Source organism: Plecotus auritus, assembly GCF_963455305.1.
Source record: "Plecotus auritus genome assembly, chromosome: 9".
NCBI classification, from domain to species: Eukaryota; Metazoa; Chordata; class Mammalia; order Chiroptera; family Vespertilionidae; genus Plecotus; species Plecotus auritus.
In genome coordinates, this window is record NC_137783.1 from 151,121,068 (window position 1) to 151,141,256 (window position 20,189).

General features: G+C 57.3%; 1 protein-coding gene across 28 annotated transcripts in view; it reads left to right on the forward strand.

Annotated features, from left to right (window-relative positions):
- The window catches only part of NRXN2 (neurexin 2), a 106,051-nt gene that overhangs the window by 5,226 nt on the left and 80,636 nt on the right, over positions 1-20,189 (forward strand). For all 28 annotated transcript variants that reach the window (XM_080687075.1, XM_080687083.1, XM_080687080.1 and 25 more), the window contains exons 2-3: positions 3,555-4,509; positions 17,099-17,116. In XM_080687075.1, coding sequence (XP_080543201.1) covers positions 3,798-4,509; positions 17,099-17,116 — 730 coding nt within the window. In that variant the 5' untranslated portion in view covers positions 3,555-3,797. The remainder of the gene's footprint in view (positions 1-3,554; positions 4,510-17,098; positions 17,117-20,189) is intronic.

Here is a 20,189-nt window from a genome sequence, read left to right on the forward strand (position 1 = left end):
GGTCCAGCCTGCACCTGACGCACAGTGCGGAGCCCAAAAGTTGTAGCCCGGATGCGACAGGGGCACTGGCCTGGCCGTGGAAGGTGAGCAGGTTGTCAGCCGAGGAGGAGCCAGAAATGATCTAGGAGAGGTTTCAGTGGGGAAGAGAGTAGGACGAGGTCTTGAGAGCAGCCTACTCATCTCAACCCCACCCCCTCCAGCTCCCATCACGACTGGCTGGAGGCTGCTGGGTCCATGTGTGGCAGGGGCGCTGGGAGCTGACCGAGGGTAGAATCCCAGATTACCCTGGAGAGGTCAGTTCCCCAGGGGGGCGGCAGCTCTGGCCAGCAGTGGCTGGCAGTGTGCACGGCAGTGACGTCAGTCAGCAGGCAGGATATCCCAAGGCTGCTCCAGCCAGTCGGTGTTGTGTGCACTGGCAGTGGGCACCGGAGAGGAAGAGGGGGTCTTGGGGAGCAGTGCTTGGACTCTGTGGGTGCAGGGGGCTTCCACTGCATTGCATGAGCCTGGGCGAGGGGCCTTGCACAACTCCAGGAGACTTGATATAGCTGTGTAAGGCAATGGCCCTGGCCATGAAGCTCTGAGGCCAGACGCTGTGGATGTAGCAGCAGCTGAAGAAGGATGGGGCGTCAGAGATTAGCAGGAGCCCCCGGCGTCCCGGGAGGAAGGGTGGCTGTAAGCTGGGTCAGCAGAAACTGGGGCCTGGGGTGTGGGGGTGGAGGGAGGGGAAGAACGGTGAAGAGCAGCAGGTTTCCTGGGAGAGGTAGGGTGGGTGAGGTGGAAAGGACCCAGGTGTCCGCTTAGCTCACATTCCTCTTTGGACAACGTCTGCCTGGCAAGCCTGAAGCTGCCCCATGGTCCCTGGAGAGAGGACTCAAGGAGGGCCTGGCCTCCTGCTGGCCACAGCCCTGCAGCCCCTCTGCCCCTGGCACTGAGCCAAGCTGGCCGGTGCTGCAGAGCTGCGGGCTGTGGGGAGAATGAGTAATGAGCCTTGAGGGGCTGCAGGCCCAGACCCTGGTCTCCCTCCCAGGAGGTACCCATAAGTTCTGCCTCTGTCCCCGCAGCTGGCTCACAGACACGTGCCTGTGCATAGCACCCCCTTCCTTCCCACACTGTCCCTCCATATCTTGGCACACACAGACCAGTGGAGTCACCCCCTCCTAGACTCACTCGTTTGCTGCCAACCTCTCTCCCCCAATCAGGTAACATTCTTTCTGGCTCTCAGGACCCAGGCCTCCACCTCCCAGTCTCTGGAGGCCTCTCCACCATCCTTCACTCTGTCTGTCCCCTGCCAACTTCCTGGACGAGGGAGACCCTGCCCCCAGGCTTCCAGCAAGCACCCCTCTGCCATCTCCCCAGTAGGTGGGGTTCTATAACAGAGGGACTGGGCTGGGAGTAGGGCAGGGTAACTAAAATCCCCTCCCTCTCCTGAGCTGAGGGGCGAGTGGACAGCAGCACGGAATCCTATTCCCTCTGCTAGCGGAAATCGATAGCTAATTAATTCCCTCCCCAAAATAGTGTCCGGAGGTGGGAGCCGGCGGGGGCTGAGAGAGGCTAGGCCAGACTCAGACCAAGACCCCAGCAGGGGAGGGAGGGAGCGTGTCACTCAGGGGCTGTGCATCTGGGGTCACTGGAGAAGGGGAGTTTGGCCTTTCCCTCCCCCAAGCCTGATGGTCCCCCTCCCCTGCCCTGAACTGGAGTGGGGGTACATGTGTGTGGGGGTAAAGGCGTCAATCAGACTGGGAGCAGGTGCTGCATTTAATTTGATTGGCTAATTAGCCCGCGCATGTTAATTATCGCCATTACCCAATGAGCAGAGGCAGTGGCAAAGCTATATATAACCAGACAGTGTTGAGAGGGAGAGGGGCTGCTTCCGGGACTACCTCACAGCCGCTGCCCCTGCCTGGGAAGAGCCAGGCTTTGGAGGGGCACTTGAGTCCCTGTTGGAGTTTGTAGGGTTGGGGGTGGGGCAGCGTCAGAAGGAGCCAGATGAAAGGACCTGAGCGCTGGGCTTTGGGGGTGTATTGGGGATGGCTCCCTAAACACTATCACTGGCTCCTGAAGACTTCCAGCCCCTTCTTCCTTCTGTACACATGTCACTTCAACCACCCTGCCCTCTCCCTCGCTATGTTATTAGGGAGACCCTAGCTTTCTCTCTTCCTTCAGACACCCTAGCTTCCTCCCACATAGCTCTTTGACTCCTCACCACACCCTTCAACCTCCTCCCTCTCCAAGTCACCCATCTCCTCTTCCTTTGGTTTCCACCTCTCTGAGCTACACCTGTGGTTGCCTCCTTCAGGGAGACAGACAGATGTGGATCAGACAGATGTGGATCTAAGTCCCAGTTCCCTGCTGACCGGCCGTGTGGCCGTGTGACCTTGGGTAAGTCCCCAGACTTCTCTGTGTGGGCTTCCCCAGTGGTTAATGGGAATAATGGGACTTCTCAGAGTGATGAAGTAAAATGACAGTTGTAAAAATGCCCAGCATCCAGGGCCTTGACAAATGCTGTTTGAATTTGGAATTTAATTTTATCTATCTTCTCATTCCTTTTCTCCCCATCAGGCCGCCTTTCTCCTCCATTACTCTTCTGTCTCCGTCACTTTTCATGCAGTTCCTCTGCTTCCACTTCCCCCTTCCATCTTTCCCTGTCTCTTCCCAAACTCTGGCCCCTCCCTGCTTCTCTCTCAGACTTCTCCCCACCTCCTTCCCTGCCTCCCTCCCCCAAATAAAATCAATGCAATATTCAGGAGGGTTGTTGGATATAAATAATTACGACTTGGAGTTTAACGAGATGCAAATTCCCCTCCCCTGCGTGGGGTATAAATTGCTCTCTGACAGCCCGTTACAAGGGTAATCATTTCAGAAAGGCAATTTTATGCAAATGAGCCTGCCTGCCTCCTGGTGGCTCCCCCAGCCCTGAATGGGGAGGAGGGGTGAAACTGAGAGGGGAAGAGGACCCGGGATTGGGCCAGGTCTGAGGCTCAGGACTGGGAGATGGAGGTTGAGGGTGACACATTTAGGTTCATGAAGGATCTGGACTGGTGAGCAGTGGGGTTGGGGCCCAGGAAAGGGTGAGTGTGGTTGGGGGGCGGGGTGGGTTGGAGAAAAGGAAGCAGATGCCTGTGTCCTTGCGTGGATAGAGGGCTTGGGGCCTGGATGCCTGCATCCTGGCTGGCTTCTGTCTCTTACCCCTTCCCAGCCATTGATACCATTGACGAATTGACATTTAATTAATCCCAATGAATTATTTAGCCACTTCATTATCCAGCATCAGGAGCTGATGAGAGGGAGCTGTGGCTGAGGGAGCCATGCTCAGGGCTGGGTCGCCGGCAGACAGGAGGCGGGGTGAGGGCTTCTGAGCTGGGCTCCTGCTGGACTCAAGGTGTTACCTGTCCACATCTCAAACCGATAATGCTCCTGCTCTCCAGGTCAGCGCGGACCCTCAAGTCCTAAAGGGAAACAATTGTGCGCTTGCTGGTGTGAGGGGGGAGCTAGGCACCGACCGCCTCCCCTCCCCCGAGCCCCTTATTAACCTTTTCCTCTCTCTCTTCCCGCAGGCATCCCTCCCGCATCTTCCGTCGGAGCCCGCAGCGGGGGAGGGGCGCCTCCGCCGCGGCTCTGGGAAGCCGGCACCTGGGCCTCTGCGTGTGTCGCCTCAGGGCCAGGCCCATGGCACCGTGAAGCGGCCAGGGAGCCCCGCTCGGTGCGGGGGACGCCCGGCCCCCTCCCCGCCCCATGCGCCCGCGGCTCTGAAGCCTGAGCGGGGCCGGGGGCCGGGCGGGGCCGGGGCCGCCGGAGGCATGGCGCCCGGGAGCCCGTGGCCGCTGCTGCTGGTGCTGCTGACGCTGGCGGCGGGCGCGGGCGGCCTGGAGTTCGGCGGCGGCCCCGGGCAGTGGGCTCGCTACGCGCGCTGGGCCGGCGCGGCGAGCAGCGGGGAGCTGAGCTTCAGTCTGCGCACCAACGCCACGCGCGCGCTGCTGCTCTACCTGGACGACGGCGGCGACTGCGACTTCCTGGAGCTGCTGGTGGTGGATGGGCGCCTGCGGCTGCGCTTCACGCTTTCGTGCGCCGAGCCGGCCACGCTGCAGCTGGACACGCCGGTGGCCGACGACCGCTGGCACATGGTGCTGCTCACCCGCGACGCGCGCCGCACGGCGCTGGCGGTGGACGGCGAGGCCCGAGCCGCCGAGGTGCGCTCGAAGCGGCGCGAGATGCAGGTGGCCAGCGACCTGTTCGTGGGCGGCATCCCGCCGGACGTGCGCCTCTCGGCGCTCACGCTCAGCACGGTCAAGTACGAGCCGCCATTCCGCGGCCTCCTGGCGAACCTGAAGCTGGGCGAGCGGCCCCCCGCGCTGCTGGGCAGCCAGGGCCTGCGCGGCGCCGCCGCCGACCCTCTGTGCGCGCCCGCGCGCAATCCCTGCGCCAACGGCGGCCTCTGCACGGTGCTGGCCCCCGGCGAGGTGGGCTGCGACTGCAGCCACACGGGCTTCGGTGGCAAGTTCTGCAGCGAAGGTGAGCCGGGGAGCCGCCGCGGGGCGCCTGGGTGCGGGAGGGAGGGGCTGGACGTGCCCGGGGTCAGGCCTGTGAGTGCACCACGGCGCGGGGGTTGTGAGGCATATCCCGTGTGAGGACGCCTTTCCCGGGAGACCGCGTGTGGATAGCTAGTGAGCTCGGAGCCGCCGGGTGAGGCGGGTTCCATGAGCGTGGACAGCGTGGGCGTGGCCTCTAAGGGCCAACACCCCCCACTCAGGGGGGTCCTGTGGCTAATTGTAGGTGGGCGTGTGTGTAGTCAGGTCCTGGCGAGAGGGTGAAGGGCTAGCGCCTGAGGGCGTGTGGGTCGGGCCGGTGAGGGGGCGTGAGGCGCCTTTGAGGGCTGTGGAGTGTGTGGGCGGGGCCTCTGAGGGCAGCGGGTGGGGTCAGTGTGGGCGGGGCCTCTGAGGGCAGCGGGTGGGGTCAGTGCGGGCGGGGCCTCTGAATGCAGCGGGTGGGGTCAGTGTAGGCGGGGCCTCTGAGGGCAGCGGGTGGGGTCAGTGTGGGCGGGGCCTCTGAGGGCAGCGGGTGGGGGTCCGTGTGGGCGGGGCTTCCGAGGACCGTGGGCGGGGCCTTGTGGGCGGGGCCTCTGCGGCATTTGGTCGGGGGCCTGCGAGGCAGTCCTGAGACCGTGGTAGGGTCTGTAGGCACTGAGGGCTGTGCGGACGAAAGGTCGCCGCGGGTGGGATGCAGGGCAGCAAGGCCTGTGAGGGTCGGCGAAGGCCTGGGGGTGGGGCCCGTGTTGGGGGGCGTGGTGCTGCGGGCGGCAGTCCGTGCTGCCCTGGGAGAAGGGCGGGAAGCTTGGTCTCGGAGGCTGGGCGGCAGCCGGTGGATAAGCCTGGGCGTGAGGGCGGTGGGCGTGGGGAGGAGGCGCGTGAGAGCGAGCGGGGAGTGCGCGGCTGTGACGCGAGCTCCAGGATGGTGGGAACCGAGGGTTTCTGTTCCACAGAGTTGGCAGAGCCCCTTCGAAAGTGAAGGAAAAATGCGGGAAAGGATGGCTGAGGCTTCTCCTGCTCATGGCTAGGAGAGGACGGGTTTGCCGAGGGGCAAAAACATGGCTGGTCGTTTCTCCCGGGTGAGAGACAGGGAGTGGGAGTTCTGTTTTTAACATCCAGCCCTCTCCAGCCTGGGCTGTGGAAGGGAGACTGGTGTCTGGAGGAGGCTGGAGTATGGACTCGAGGATGGAATCGGATGTGGAATGGGGGCTTGAAAGGGGGGGTTTAAGGGAGAGGCAGCTTCCGCCAGCTCCCCAGCTGCAAGGGGCAGAGAGGGGTGAAGTGCGGGGACTAGGTGGCGGGGTTGCACCAGGCCTGGGTGGGCTTTGGTTTTAGTGGGGGTGGGGAAGGAGGGACTTTAAGGCGCTTGTCCTTTGGTCTGGCTGGGGAGTGGGGAGAGCGTCCCCATCTCCTTCATCCCTGCTCAGTGGCAGCTGTTTTCTGCGGATGCGTGTGGACAGGCATGCTTTCCTCTCCGCAGCACCCCGCGAAGCTGTGGCCTCGTAGCAGTTGTGTGTGTCTGTCCCAAGAGGGCGTCTTTGGGGAGTGTGTGCATAGGCCTTGTGTGTGCCCACAATCCAGTGTGGCCCTGGGACTGCTTTGGGGATGGGAGCCAATCAAAGTGTGTGCCTCCGAATGAAGGTTGTCCGCAGGTGGACAGCCACGGAGGAGCTGAGTCTGCAGGTGTAGCCTTGAATTTGGGGAATCTGGACTCTGCCCAGTATTGTGACTGTGTACCTATAGTTGTGGCGGAGGAATACATAAGGAAGGTTTGTGGATGGCTCTTGTGGGGTTATATGAACAAGGCTGAGGGATAGATCTTCAGGAACTGTGTTTATTAAGTGAATCCGACACCTTCTCGCCTCTCCCCCAAGGAGCTCAGGTGCTCCCAAAGCTGTGAACCCGTGTATCTGTGTGGGGTTGCCTGCACGCACAGGCCTGTGGCTCTGGCAGTGAGGAGAGGTGTGGATGGGACTGTTTGAATAGTGATGTTTACAGATGGAAGTCCGGTGTCTAGCAGAGTGAGGACTATTCGCGTGTGAGGGCACGTGCTCGTGTGCAGGTGCCCACGTGCATGTGTTTTAATGTGAGGCCTCAGTAAGACACCTGGACTCGATGCGGAATCCTTCTTTCTATGACCTTTGCGTGGTTCTGTGGTCCCTACGACCCCTCCCCTTAAAGCCTTCTTGAGAAAATAGGACGAATCACCCTTCCAGCTTGATGGGAGGGAAATTTGAGCCACAGAGGCACAGGTTATGGTAATTGGACCACAGTCTCGCTGTGCAGAATTGGGCCTGGGTGTATGAAAAACGCAGCCAGAGGCACCCTGGTCAAACAGAGCCCTTGAGTTATTCATTCTCTGAAAGGATTCATCAGCCAGAGGCGTCCAGTGAGCCAAAGTGTGTGCTTCCCAACGAGGGCTGTGTGCTTGTGTGTCTGAGATGCGTTGGAGTACCCGTGTGGAGAGGGACTGTTTTGTGTGTCCTATGTATATGTGCTGGGTATGTACCAGATGAATGTTTGTGTCAGCTGTGTTGGAGCTGTGAGAGGCGGCTCCGTATCTGGCCCATTGTGTGCATGTATGCGTGTTTCATGAAGAAAAAGGGAAGGGAGATATTATTAGGTGGGAGTCAGACAGCTGGTAGGGGCAGGGTGCTTGCGTGTGTGTAGTATCTGTTGAGCGAGTGGTGCTTTGTCTGTGATAAAAAGGCAGGGAGATTCATCCCTGTATTCCCTGTACCTAATATAGTATCAGACACTTAGTGGGTGTTTGATAAAGATTTGTGGAGTGAATGAAGAGATATTAATACGTATTTGAGAGAATAAAAGCTGGAGGTGAGGCTGTGTATGCACATGAAAATACGCACGTGCGTATTTTCAGATGTAAGTGTGCGTGGGTGTGGAGAGGCCAGGCACAGTGACAGCTCCTCCCCCTCCCTACCCCATGACCCCGTTCCCTCTCCTTACATTTTTGTCCCTTATTTTCTGGGCAGCTTTTGTAACCTACTGTGCTCATTACACTTCCAGTACATTTTCACCTAGCCAAGGAAGAATGGAATCCCACCCCGCCCCCCCTACCCGCCCCCCCCCCCCCCCCCCCAGGTATCAGGGTTAAGGAAGGAAGCCTTTAAGGGAAGCAGGCCTGGCTCCTGATCTCAGACAGAACTCAGGGCTTCCCTGAAAGCTAGAGTTACTTCATTATTATTTTTTAAAATATATATATTTTATTGATTTTTACAGAGAGGAAGGGAGAGGGATAGAGAGTTAGAAACATCAATGAGAGAGAAACATCAATCAGCTGCCTCCTGCACAACCCCCACTGTGGATGTACCCGCAACCAAGGTACATGCCCTTGACAGGAATTGAACCTGGGGACCCTTGAGTCTGCAGGCTGACGCTCTAGCCACTGCGCCAAGCCGGTTAGGGCTAGAGTTACTTCATTATTATTTGCTTTGAGTGATTCTCAACTTTTTCCGAGATTAAGGACATTTTTAAAGTCAGTAACTCACAGTCCCCTTTCCACGTAGTAGTTATTTTTATGTCTGTTTACTGTGAAAATAGATGACACAAAGCTTGCCGTGCATTCAGGAGAGCTTCTAGATGACTTTGATGTTGCATTTGCCACTGTGGTTCATCAAATACACGTTAGAAAAAAATAGTTTTAGCTTTGTATGCAAGACAAACCCATCTGCCTTCCGGCATTTGGTGTGCATATGGATTTGTGGATCCTTTGGCTCCCCCTGCCTTCCCAGGTCTGGGCCTACCCATTGGGTGAGAGTCTCCATGCTAGGAATTTTTTTTTTCTCCTCTGGGGTGTCTGGCCACAGGTAATGGAAGACAGAGCGAAGGATGAGCAGCTGAGTGTGTGTTGCTGCTGATTATCTGCCAAAGCTGGGAGAGACGGGAATTTCGTAGTGGTTTGCATGTGAACTCCTCCTCATGTGTGTAGAGAAAGGGCCGGAAAGTGACCAAGGAAGAAAGGGTGTGCAGGTGTGTGGGAGACGCCCGAGGAGCTGGGGGCAGAGGTATAGGACAGTGTCAGGCGTGTACCTTGCTTGGGAGAGAAATAGGTAAAGTGTGTGTTGGCAGGGGGTGGATGCGTGTGTCGCACGTGTGTGTTTTGTAAGTTCGTCGGTGATTTCATTCAAAAGGCAGTTTTCTAAATATGTTTTTTATTGATTTTTTTTACAGAGAGGAAGGGAGAGGGAGAGAGAGTTAGAAACATCGATGAGAGAGAAACATCGATCAGCTGCCTCCTGCACACCTCCTACTGGGGATGTGCCCACAACCAAGGTACATGCCCTTGACCGGAATCGAACCTGGGACCCTTCAGTCCGCAGGCCGACGCTCTATCCACTGAGCCAAACCGGTTAGGGCTCAACAGGCAGTTTTCAAGGCCTCCTCTGTGACAGGCCTGGAGTTGGGGCCCGAAGGGGAATCCGAGATGATGAGACGCAGCTCCAGGAGCGGTTTAATTGGGGAAGCAGATAAAAACGACCAAAAGAGTCCAGTGTGTGGTTACAAAAGCAGATTCTGCAGCCGGACTGCCTGGGCAGTGACCTTGGACTGAAACTCTCTCTGCCCTTATCTGTAAAATGGGGACAATAATAGTGCCTACATGATAGATTTGTTGTGAGAATTAAATTAGCTACATCGTGTGAAATGCTTGGACTAGTGCCCAGCTTCCAGAAAATGCTGGTAAACAACAGCAAAAGGGCAACACCAAGGAGTGTACTAGATACCCAGAGAGCGGCAGCGAGGCAGCGTGGCTTCGTGACTAGACCACAGACTCCGAGGCTCAGATCTGGGTTTGAATCTGACTTCTCTACTCACCACGAAGCCTGTGACAGCAGATGAGTACCTAACCTTCACACTGATTTTTTCCATGCCCATGCTTACCTCACAGGGGTGTTGTGGGAATTAAATGAGGTCTGACACACACTAAGTGGTGAGTAAGTGGCAGTTGCTATTAGAGGCGGAGTGCTCTTGGGGTTTTGAAGAATGGGAGAGTTTACAAGTTGGGAGGGTCGGTAATAAAGGGCATGCTATTTAAGATTGGCCTTGAGAGCCGATTCTCTGATTTGGGGGAGGCCACGCCAAGCAAAGGAATCAGTGAGGACAAAGGCATGGGAGGCGGGAAGTGTAGTCCTGTCCGCAGAGGGGCCCACGGGGTGCAGGGAAAATGGTGGCCTCCGAAGCAGGAGAAGCAGGTTGAGACCAGGTCTTGGAGTTTTGAATTAAGTCCTTCAACCAACCATTATTGGATGCTGACTGTCTACAGCAGCCTTGGGCAAACTACGGCCCGCGGGCCAGATCCGGCTGTTCTATCCGGTTCTCTTGCTCTCCCCTCTGCTCCTTTACTTTGAATTTATATTAGTTCACACAAACACTCCATCCATGCTTTTGTTCCGGCCCTCTGGTCCAGTTTAAGAACCCATTGTGGCCCTCGAGTCAAAAAGTTTGCCCACCCCTGGTCTACAGCGTATGGGCAGATAGAACCAGAAAAGAACTCTAGCAGGTTGATAAACAGTAAGAGCTGTTTCGGAAGCTGGGAGTGAGGTGTAGAATGGAGTAGAGGGGTCAGAGTTACGTGGTAGAGAAGTCAATTGGGAGACAGTTCAGGAAAGAGCTATTGAGGCCCTGCCCCTCAGTTGCCTGGGGGAGTGGCAGGGGAGGTGATGGCAGCTGTGTTGGCAGCAGTGGTACTAGTGGCTGAGAGCCATCGCTGAGGCTGGACCAGGGGGTCTCTGTCTCTTGTATGTGGAGGAGGTGAGAGGGGCCCGAGAGGATGAGACTCCGGGTGTGCATGGTCGGAAGACGGTGGATGGGTGGGTGAAGGAAAGGGGGAAGTCAGCAAGGGAGCAGGTTTGGCCGCAGGTCACGCATGTGCCGAGTTGGGGTGCCCCTGGGTATTCCTAGACAGAGGTGTCCAGACTGGGACGAGACCAGAGCTTTGAATGGAAGGCGGGGCTGCAGATGGAGACCCGGGAGTCACATGCGTGGAGCGATAGTATTTGAAGCTCTGGAGTCGGATGCGGTGCCCAAGGAGAAGGCGAAAGACTTCAGAGGAGCATCCAGTTGGGAGGAGGAGGGAGAGGAGCAGCCGCAGACAGCGAAGGAGCAGTTGGAACAAAAAGAGAGTCAGATCACACAGTCGAGGATGAGAGCGTGGGGCCTGGCAGCTAGTGCGCATCGCTGGGTGCCGGAACGTTTTATCGTTTCATCCTCATGACCATCCCTGAGATGTGAGCGCTGGCCTCTGCACCGCGCCGACTCCAGCACCTGTTGCCCCACCTTTGTCCGTGCTGCCTCCAACACAGAGCCATGGCCCGTCAGCTGTGCCCGTGGTTACTGCATTTGGTTTATTGGGGTGCTGGGGGATGGCCTTTGATCAGATACCAGTAACTGCCCCAGATTTCTCGGGCCACAGCTTCCCCCTTAAGTCGGGATGTGATGAGGGTGCGCCTGTATTTGTGGGCCAGCGGTCCCTGCGCTGAGAGAGGGCGGTGCAAATCCACCCGGGGAATCTCAGTCTTCGGAGCCCTCGAGGAAGAACTCACTTGCCGTGAAGATACACAGCTCACTGCCATTCAGCTCATTCCCGTGGAAATCTTCCTGCAGGCTGCCCGCTCCTGCCTCCACAGCAGAGTGTTCGGAATGTGATTTAACCTCAGCCGATGACTCAGGATGTCTCAGGATGTCGTGACTCCCCTCAGGTACTGCACGGGGTTGTCCCTTCTTTGACGTTTGAAACGATGCTTGGCTGCTGGAATATTGACTTCTTTATTATTAATATTATTTTTTTAATTGAAAAAACATTTTAAATTTATTTTTATTTTTATTTATTGTTATTTTTAAAAATATATTTTATTGATTTTTTACAGAGAGAAAGGGAGAGGGATAGAGAGTTAGAAACATCGATGAGAGAGAAACATTGATCAGCTGCCTCCCGCAGACCTCCTACTGGGGATGTGCCCGCAACCAAGGTACATGCCCTTGACCGGAATTGAACCTGGGACCCTTCAGTCCACAGCCCTACGCTCTATCCACTGAGCCAAACCGGTTAGGGCTTTAAATTGATTTTTAGAGAGAGAAGAAGGGAGAGGGAGAGAAAGCGAGAGAGAGAGAGAGAGAGAGAGAGAGAGAGAGAGAAAGAGACATCGATTGGCTGCCTTCTGCACATCCCCTACTGGCGATCGAGTCCACAACCCAGGCACGTGCCCCGACCGGGAATCGAACCCGAAACCTTTTGGTGCACTGGACAACGCTCAACCAGCTGAGCCACACCGGCCAGGGCTGGACTTTTGAATTCTTACCTTAGCCTTTTCTAGTTTTCCCGTCTCTGTCCTTAGGAGGAGTTGTCAGGTAGCAAGTCATCTCCATCGCTCTCTCTGTTTGTGAACTTGGAAATCAGCAGCCCAAGCATGGTAGGATGCGTGTCACGAACAGTGGAGTCGGGTAGGCTCTGAGGTTCTCCCATGAGGAAATGGCAGTTTTCCTGCATAACTGTTACTGTGTCAGCTTTGACAGCTCAGAACCGTTTCTTTTCTCTTGTTCTGGTCTTCATCACTGTCCTCAGCAACGAATCTGCTGGAATCACACATTTGTGTTGGGCAAGACAATACCATCTATGCCCTTTGGTGGGGCAGCACAACCTGCGTGTATGAAATTGAGTAAAATGAGGTCACGTGTATGGACCCGCTGTCAGCTCGAACATCCGGTACCTGTGGTCCTGACAGTTTCTGTGGTTGGAAATAGCTCGGGGTAGAATGGGACCAACTGCTCAAGAGCGCGGTGCAGGGCGTGACTGCTGTAAGACCCGCGATGAGGGAGATGTTCTCACGGACAGCTCATATGGCAGAATGGCTAAGAGCATGGGCTGCCTGGGTTCGAATCCCAGCTTTGCTACTTGCTAACTGTGTGAACTTGGGCACTTTACTTAATCACAGGGTTCTTCAGTGTCCTGCTCTGTGAAATGGAAGTTATAATGTTGTTTAAGGACTAAATGAGTTAATGTACGGAAATCCTTTACAATGTGCCAGGCACTGTTCTTGCTCCCATGATTATTAATCCTAGTGGTCAGGGAAGGCTTCAAGGAGGAGGTGGGACGTGGCCAGATCTTGCAGGATGACTGAGTGAGATTTGTGGGGCTGGAAAGGAAAGGACAGGGTTTTCCCATCAGGGAAACAGCCTAAATGAGGAGTCCAGAGGACCAGGCAGAGGCTCTGAGTCCGGGGCCTCAGGGGGAGGGGGAGGAGACCAGACCTTTGTGCTTTGTGGGAGATGAAATCAGAACTGTAGATTAAAGGCAGCTTCTAGGAGTCTTGACTTCCAGGCCAAGAATGCAGTTTCACTGGAAGTTTTTGTTGTTGTTGTTTTGTTTTGTTAATCCTCACATGAGGATATTTTTCCATTGATTTTTAGGGAGAGTGGAAGAGAGAGGGAAAGACAGAGAGAAATGGCGATGTGAGAGAAACACATTGATTGGTTGCCTCCTGCACACACCCTGATCCTGGTTGGGGAGGAGCCTGCAACCGAGGTACGTGCCCTTGACCAGAATCGAACCCGGGACCCTTCAGTCCATAGGCCGATGCTCTATCCACTGAGCCAAACCGGCTAGGGCTCATTGCAAGTTTTAAAGCCAAACAGATTTGGGCTCAGATTTGGACTCTGCCCCTCATGATCAGTATGATCTTGGAAAAGTTCCTTCCACTTTCTGAGCCTTCGTTTTCCCACCTCTACAAGGGAGTAGTAGCCGTATCCACGACCAGGGCCTGGTGGTAAGGAAATGACACAGTACATGGAAACAGCCAGGCGTTACGTGAGAATTGCTTTCTATTATTCATTCAACAAACACAGCCATGTGTTTTCCTGAGCCAGGAACTGTGCAAGCAGCTAGATATAGAGAGATGAATGAGACATTGTCCTCGCGCTTGGATATCTCACAGTCCAGTCAGGAAGCAGAGATGGAAACACACGGCAGATCCGATAACGGGAGTAACGACACAGTGTGCATACGGAGAGCTGGCTTGCTCTGCCTGGGAGTCACTTCAGAACACAGACGGGGCTATACTGGCCGGGTCTTAGAAGGAGCAAGAGGCGACTTGTTTAGGCTGCTGAGGACGAGAAGAATGAGGATGGGGAAGGGCGTTTCAAGCTGAGGGAATCGTATGTGCAGAAACGTGACCTGGTAGGGAAATGGGAAGAAATTGGGTGTGTCTGGAGCCTGGATTGTTGCAGGAAAGGCGGCTGCAAGGAGGTGTGGTCAAACTGTGAATGGACTTGCCTGGGGTAGGCCCTGGGAAGCCCTGAAGAGTTTTTTTTGTTTTTTTTTTAAATATATTTTTATTGATTTCAGAGAGGAAGGAAGAGGGAGAGAGAGATAGAAACATCAACAATGAGAGGGAATCATTGACTGGCTGCCTCCTCCTGCACGCCCCCCACTGGGGGTCGAGCCCGCAACCCGGGCATGTGCCCTTGACTGGAATCGAACCTGGGAGCCCTCAGTCCGCAGGCCTGAGCCACACCGGCCAGGGCGCCCTGAAGAGTTTCACGCAGGGGCATGACTTGGTTGGGCCACTCCGGGCTGTGCTGCAGGGTGAGAAGACTGGTTGTGGGGGAGATTGCTAAGAGGCTTATGAATGTTCTGAGGAGAGGGTCTGAGGAGGGCCTGGCCATGGGGCTGTGCTGGTGCTGATGGAGGGATGAAAAGGGTTTCTAGGAGCTTAGTTTAGTTTTTAGGTTTTAGAAGGTGGCACTGGTGGGCATGGGGGTTGGTATGAAGACAGAGCAGGGCCGATGGCTGGGTGCCTAACCTGACCAGGGAATGTGGGGGGGGCCTGTGGGGGAGGGTATTGAGGTCCACCTGGGACATGTGGGGTGTGTAAAGCCCACGGGACACTCGGTGGGAGCTTTTCTGAAGGCAGGCGGGTACACAGATCAAGAGGACAGAAGAGAGGTTTGCACCAGAGTCACTGGAAAGTTCTGAGTGTGTGTGCATGTGTGTGTGTTGTGTGCACGCTGATCACAGCCGTATTTGGCCAGGTGTATCTGGTACCGGTGCCAAGGGAGCCAGGCTGGGGATGGGCAGGGAGACCAACCAGCAGGATTCTAACGCAGGAAACCAGGTGGGGGGAGGGCTCTGGTGACTGGACAAAGGCCAAGGGGGCTTTGCGCTCAGGGGTTTTTCTGTCGGAAGGAGGCAGGTGATACGGCTGAGCTCACGCAGGCGCACTGAGGCCGATGCGCACCGGCACATGCTGGGGCTGCACGGTGTGTGGCTCACTAGTGGGATCCCTGGAGCCTGGCAGAGCGTGGGTCGCCTCGTGAGTGCTCAAGAAGTGTTGGCTGAAAGCAGTGCCTTTGCCAAATGCAGGTGAGGGGGGTGGAGACGTGGAGCGTGGTGTTAGCGGTGGAGTTGGATGACAGACATGTGACTGCTGAGCGGACAGCTGAGGGTGCAGGATGGCACCCAGAGAAGAGGTGGGGCTGCAGGCACAGTTTTGGGGGGTCCCTAAGCCACAGCAGTGACCTATTACTGAGGAGAAGGGAGAAGAGTGTGGAGGGTGTGGGGCTGAGCCTGGAGGGGCCTGGGATGGCGGGTGAGGGGCAGCAAAGAAAGTGAGGTCAGTGAGTCCCCAGGTGCCATCTCTCAGAGCCAGGAGCGGGAGGGCCGGTACAGGCAGCAAACCAGGCTTGATTGTGTCACTTTCCTGAGCACAGCACGACCCCGGCCCCGGCCCCGATGGGTGGCAGGGGACAGTGCCTTTCGAAACACCCGCCGTGTTGGGTTACCCGGAGGCCATTGTGCCTCCTAGTTTGTGCAGGGCCTTCGCACCTGGGGCCAGAGTGATCTGACACGGGCTCTGCGGGAGAGCCAGGGCTTCCCTGAGGGCCTCCTCGGCTCGCCAGGCCTCCAGATGCAATGGGTTCCGTCTGTTTAAGGAGGCAGCGCAGACACAGCTTTCGGGGATGCAGCTGTCGGGAGAGAGAAGCTCTGTGTGGCACAGAAGCATGGCTCACACATGTAGATAGGTGGGGGCTCGTGGGGGCAGGTTTAGAAGATGGGAGATAGGTAGGTAGGTAGGTGGGTGGGTAGGTGGGTGGGTAGGTGGACAGACCGAGAAACAGGGAGCTGTGTTCATTGCAGGGTGTGTCTTTGTCCCCGGAGAGCGTGTGAAGTGGTGGTACGTACGCATCTAATATTGTGTATGAGATCACTGTGGGGGTATTGATTCTGCATTCAGCCAGTGTGTGGATTGTGGGGGTGGCATAAGTTATGATAAATGACAGTATGTGTTTCTGGAGTATAGCTAAACTCCTAAGAGCGGATGAGCAAATAACACAAAATGAGGTTGGAGGTAGGAGGAGATGGTGTGTGCTCGCAGGTCTAAATATGGACTGAACAGCTTTTGGCGTGTATGCGTGCATATCCTGGGGCCCACATGCGTGTGTGTGTGTGTTTCCCCACTGGGTCTGTGTGTTTGTAGGCTGTGCTATTTCTATTCCCGCCTGTTGCTTCTCTAAAGGCTCCCGCGGGTGGGTGTGCTGGAAGTGTCTGGAGCGGGTTGACTTGGTCCTCCTCCTAAGCAGGCCAGAGCCAGCCTGCTCCAGGACGGGTAGCTCAGTGGGAGCAGCTGCCTCTGTCCTCTCTTCCTTCTGTCTTCTCTCCGGACTCATTTGGCAAGCCTTGGCCCGGCCCAGGAAGGCCCACCAGGTGCGGGCCAGCTGCCCGAAGGCTGTGCCATGACCTACGATGGGCCCGGTTGGCCCACTGCCTTTGCACCCCTCCCACCACTGAAGTGGCCCATCCAGCCGGGGGCGCTTTGCCTCACTCAGATGTTAAGAAGGCATGTATCATAGAACCCCCAAGCCAGAGCTGGAAGGGGTTTCAGAAATGCTCTAATTCACCCCTCTCACATTTGCAGAAGAGGGACCGGGGCTCAGAGAGGTTAAGTGACTGGGATGGGAGCCACACAGCACTTTGAGGCAGGACTATGTTTTCTGATTTGCATACCCATGACTCTTCTCCCCTGAGTGGGTGGTGGAGTGGGTCGTTGGGTCCTGTGCAAAGGCTTTGTGAGAGATTATGTGTGTCTCTGGATCCATAAGGGCCTATGTGTGTCAGTGTGTCACAAAGCATGAGTGTGTCTCTGGTGAGCCCCGTGCGAGCGTGTCCCCATCTGTCTCAGAGATGCGCTGGAATGCAGGGAGGAGCGTGCCTGGGAGTCGGGACGCCTGCCTGCCTGCCGCTCCTGGCTCTGCTTCCCATTCTCCACGTGACCTTGAGTGGTCACTTCCCTGCCCTGGGCCTCAGTTTCCTGAAATGTAATATGAGGCTTGGGTGCCCTCGGCCCGTGTGACCCTGTGTGTGAGGCACTGACTCAAGAAACACCTCGGTCTCTGTCTCATCCCCAGCAGAGCCTTCCAGGTCGGGTGGCTTGTGTCAGGGCCTGGGTGGGCGTGGGGACCTTGACCCCATCAGTCTCCTTGGAGCCTGTCCTTGGTATCCTTGCTAACAGCCCTCCTTTCTCTCTCTCCCTGCCGCACCCCTTTCTGCACCTGCTGGCCTGCAGAGGAGCACCCCATGGAAGGTGAGTGGGGCCTTGGGCTCACTGAGTGGCGGCTCAGTTGTGTGGGTCCTGTGTGAGGGGGTATCGTTGGCCACCCAAGGGCTCCCTCCCCTGCCCCTGCCCCTGTCCCTGCCCCTGCCCCTGCCCTGGGAAGGATGTCTGGGCACCCTCTTGGCAGCCTCGGCCCCGCCTCTGGCCCAGTCCCTCCTTATTGGGTTGCCAGGCAGAGGGCAAGCCCTTCCACTGCCCGTCTCCAGCGCCAGTCTGTCCACTGGCCTGTATTCTTCCTTAGGGAGGAGACGGGTGGTGAGCGGAGGGATGGGGCTGGAGGATTCTAAAGCGCCCAGAGCGTGTGAGGAGACACTGCTTTGCCCAGCCCAGCCGAGGAGGCTCAGGAAAGCCCTGCAGACGGGCGGGTGGGGCTGGGAGCGCCTGGATACCATCCAATCCCGGGTCCGGAGAGTCCGGAGAGTCCGGCAGAGGGTGGGTGGGGGCTGTCCCCGGGGCAGGGAGTAGGTAGGGGGCAGCTTCTCTGGTCTGACTGACACTTGCAGCAGGCCCCTGCCCTGCCCTGCCCCGTGGGCTGGTAGGTGGGGGTGGCCTGCTTCTTCCTTCAGCCCAGGCCACGGTTCTCTTTGGGGTCTCGCTCTGTCCTTCCCGGACTTCTCTTCCTGCTGCCCGTTCTCTCTGGTTTTCCTCCAGGGCTCTGTCCCAGCTCTTTCTCTGTCTCTTATTCCTGTGCTCCAGGCTCTCTTTGGGTTCCCGTCACTCTCTGAGCCTTACCTCTCCGATTGGGCTTCCCTGTTTCTTTTCCTCCTCCTGGTGGACCAGGTCAGGGAGAGGGGAGCCTGGGTTGGATGCCCAGACTGGGAGGCTGGGCTGCTGGGGAGCTCCCGTGGTCACCTCGGAGAGGCAGGCAGCAAGGAGCGGGGGTGGCATCGCAGCCACCACACCTGCCGTGTTCTCTTCCTGGAGAAGCAGCGGGAGTGGGAGGGACACAGCCGGCCCTGCCCTGGGAGGCGCGGGGGACCAGGAGCCCTGGGAAGGGAAGAAGGCGGGGCTCTCGGCCCGAGTGTGGGCTGCAATCCGTGTTTCCTTGTGGTGCCCACAGTTTGGCTGGTCTCTCTGGGTGAGGTCTCTTCTCTGTGGATGCCCGCAGGTCCCTGGTCCTGGCCTGCAGGCGCCCGTGTGTGTGGGTGTGTGTACAGCTCTTTGTGCACGTCTGCACATACATGCTGTGTATATGCGTCTGCGTGTGGCGGTGTGGCCTCCATTGCCGTGTCTTCGTGGCGTGGCCCACATCTCTGTGCCCCGAGGAGTGTCTGCATCTGTGTCTGCATCTGTCCTCTGTGTCTGCGTCTCCGTGGCAGTGTTTACCTCTGTGCGTGAGAGAGCCTGCGTGGCTGGTGGCCGCAGCCTTCTGAGGGCTGGAGATAAGATTTAGTGCTGATGTGACTTTTACTTGCTCTTGATGTCATGTCTCCTCCGGAACAAAGGGAGAGATGAAGGGAGGAAGGGAGAGAGAAAAAGGGTGGAGGAGAGAGGCTTGGGGAAGGGGGAGGGGGCTGGTCCAGGAGAAGGAGCGGAGGGGTAAGTAGAGGTGGGGAGAGGAAGGACACTCATGGAGGGAGGGGCAGAGAGGCTTGAAATGGGGCGGGAAAGGGCCAGGCCAGAGAAGCAGGCAGGGGCTGCTGCCGGGAGCGACGGGGCCGGGGCCGAGGGAGAGAAGGGAGCATCTTTCCCAGCAGGTGGGACCGGCAGGGGCGAGAAGGGACGCTGGGCTTGGAGACTAGAGTCCACTGAGACCTGTGACGCCACCTGGCCATTTCTTGGGGGCGGCAAGGGAGCCTGCGGGATTGGATGTGATGCTGCGTGTGTCCGTATGTCGGGTGTGTGCCTGTGTGTGTACATACCCAGTGTGTGATGCTTCTGTGTGTGTGTCTCTGTGACACGTCTGCTTGTGTGTCTCTCCAAGCTTGTCCCCTAACTGGCTCCCTCCTTTCCACGCTGGCCCTCTGGGGATGTTGGTAGGAGAGGAGGCAGTGAGACAGAGCGGGAGGTGGGTTTGCAGGGGATGGCTTCGGGGGTGGCTGGGCCCCCTTAGCGGCACTGCGCTCTGGACTCCGAGGTTCTCCCTTCAGGTGTGAGTCCTCCGTGCCTTCCCCCTCTTTTCTTGCCCCTGGACGCTGTGTCTCAGGCCCAGCTTTGTCACGGGAACCCAGACATCCTGCTCGCAGCCTCCTGCTGAGATCTCCTTTTGGGGGATCCCGACTTCCCCTCCTCCCCCCACCCCCCAGCCTCTGGTAGCAGAGAGAAGACACAGAAGCAGCCAGATAAAGTGCCCTAGGAAGGACCCTTGCTAATGCATCCGTCACAGCCAGCCTCCTCCAGTGGTGGGAGGGTGATGCCACAGGTGGACCTGGGGGGCGAGGATGTGAGGGGTGGGGGCGGGGAAGCTGGGCATGAGGAGGAGCAGGGATTTCAGGGCGGGTGGGAGGCAGGCTTTAGGGAGAGCACCCTTGGGCCCGGCTGGGCTGAGCCGTGGGAAACGGGGCAGGGGACTGGCCTCCCCTCACCAAGATGGCTGGTGCTGTCACGCCTGAGGGAGCCGAGCAGCTGGTTGCCGTGGTGACAGAGGAGAGTGCCGCATGCTAATGAGGCTGCTGGAGCTGGGCAGTGGAAGGGTCTGCAAGGGGAGAGCTGCCCCCCCTCCCCCGCCAAGTAGGACAGGCCTGTGGGGGACAGAGGGCAGGCGCACAGCCACGGGCTTCCAGTAGCCTGAGAGCAGGTCTGCTTTTGCCAGAGAGAGTTAGATGAGGGGTTAGGGCTCTGGGTCTGGGTCCTGGATTTAGGGGTTTGGAAGAAGATGCTCATAGTTTTTGGGGGAAGGAGTAGGTGGGGCATTCCAGTAAGATGGTCCCCCCCATGTTTTGTGAATAAAACCTGTGTCTTTCCAAGAGCTGTTCTGTCCTGAGGCAGCCCTTAGTACTGTGGTCCCCTGCCCCAACCGGCCTCAGACCCAGAGGTGGGGAGAGACCAGCGCTGCTGAGAGAAGCGGGCGCCACGAACCACATCTCCCCCGGAGCCAGGCCTC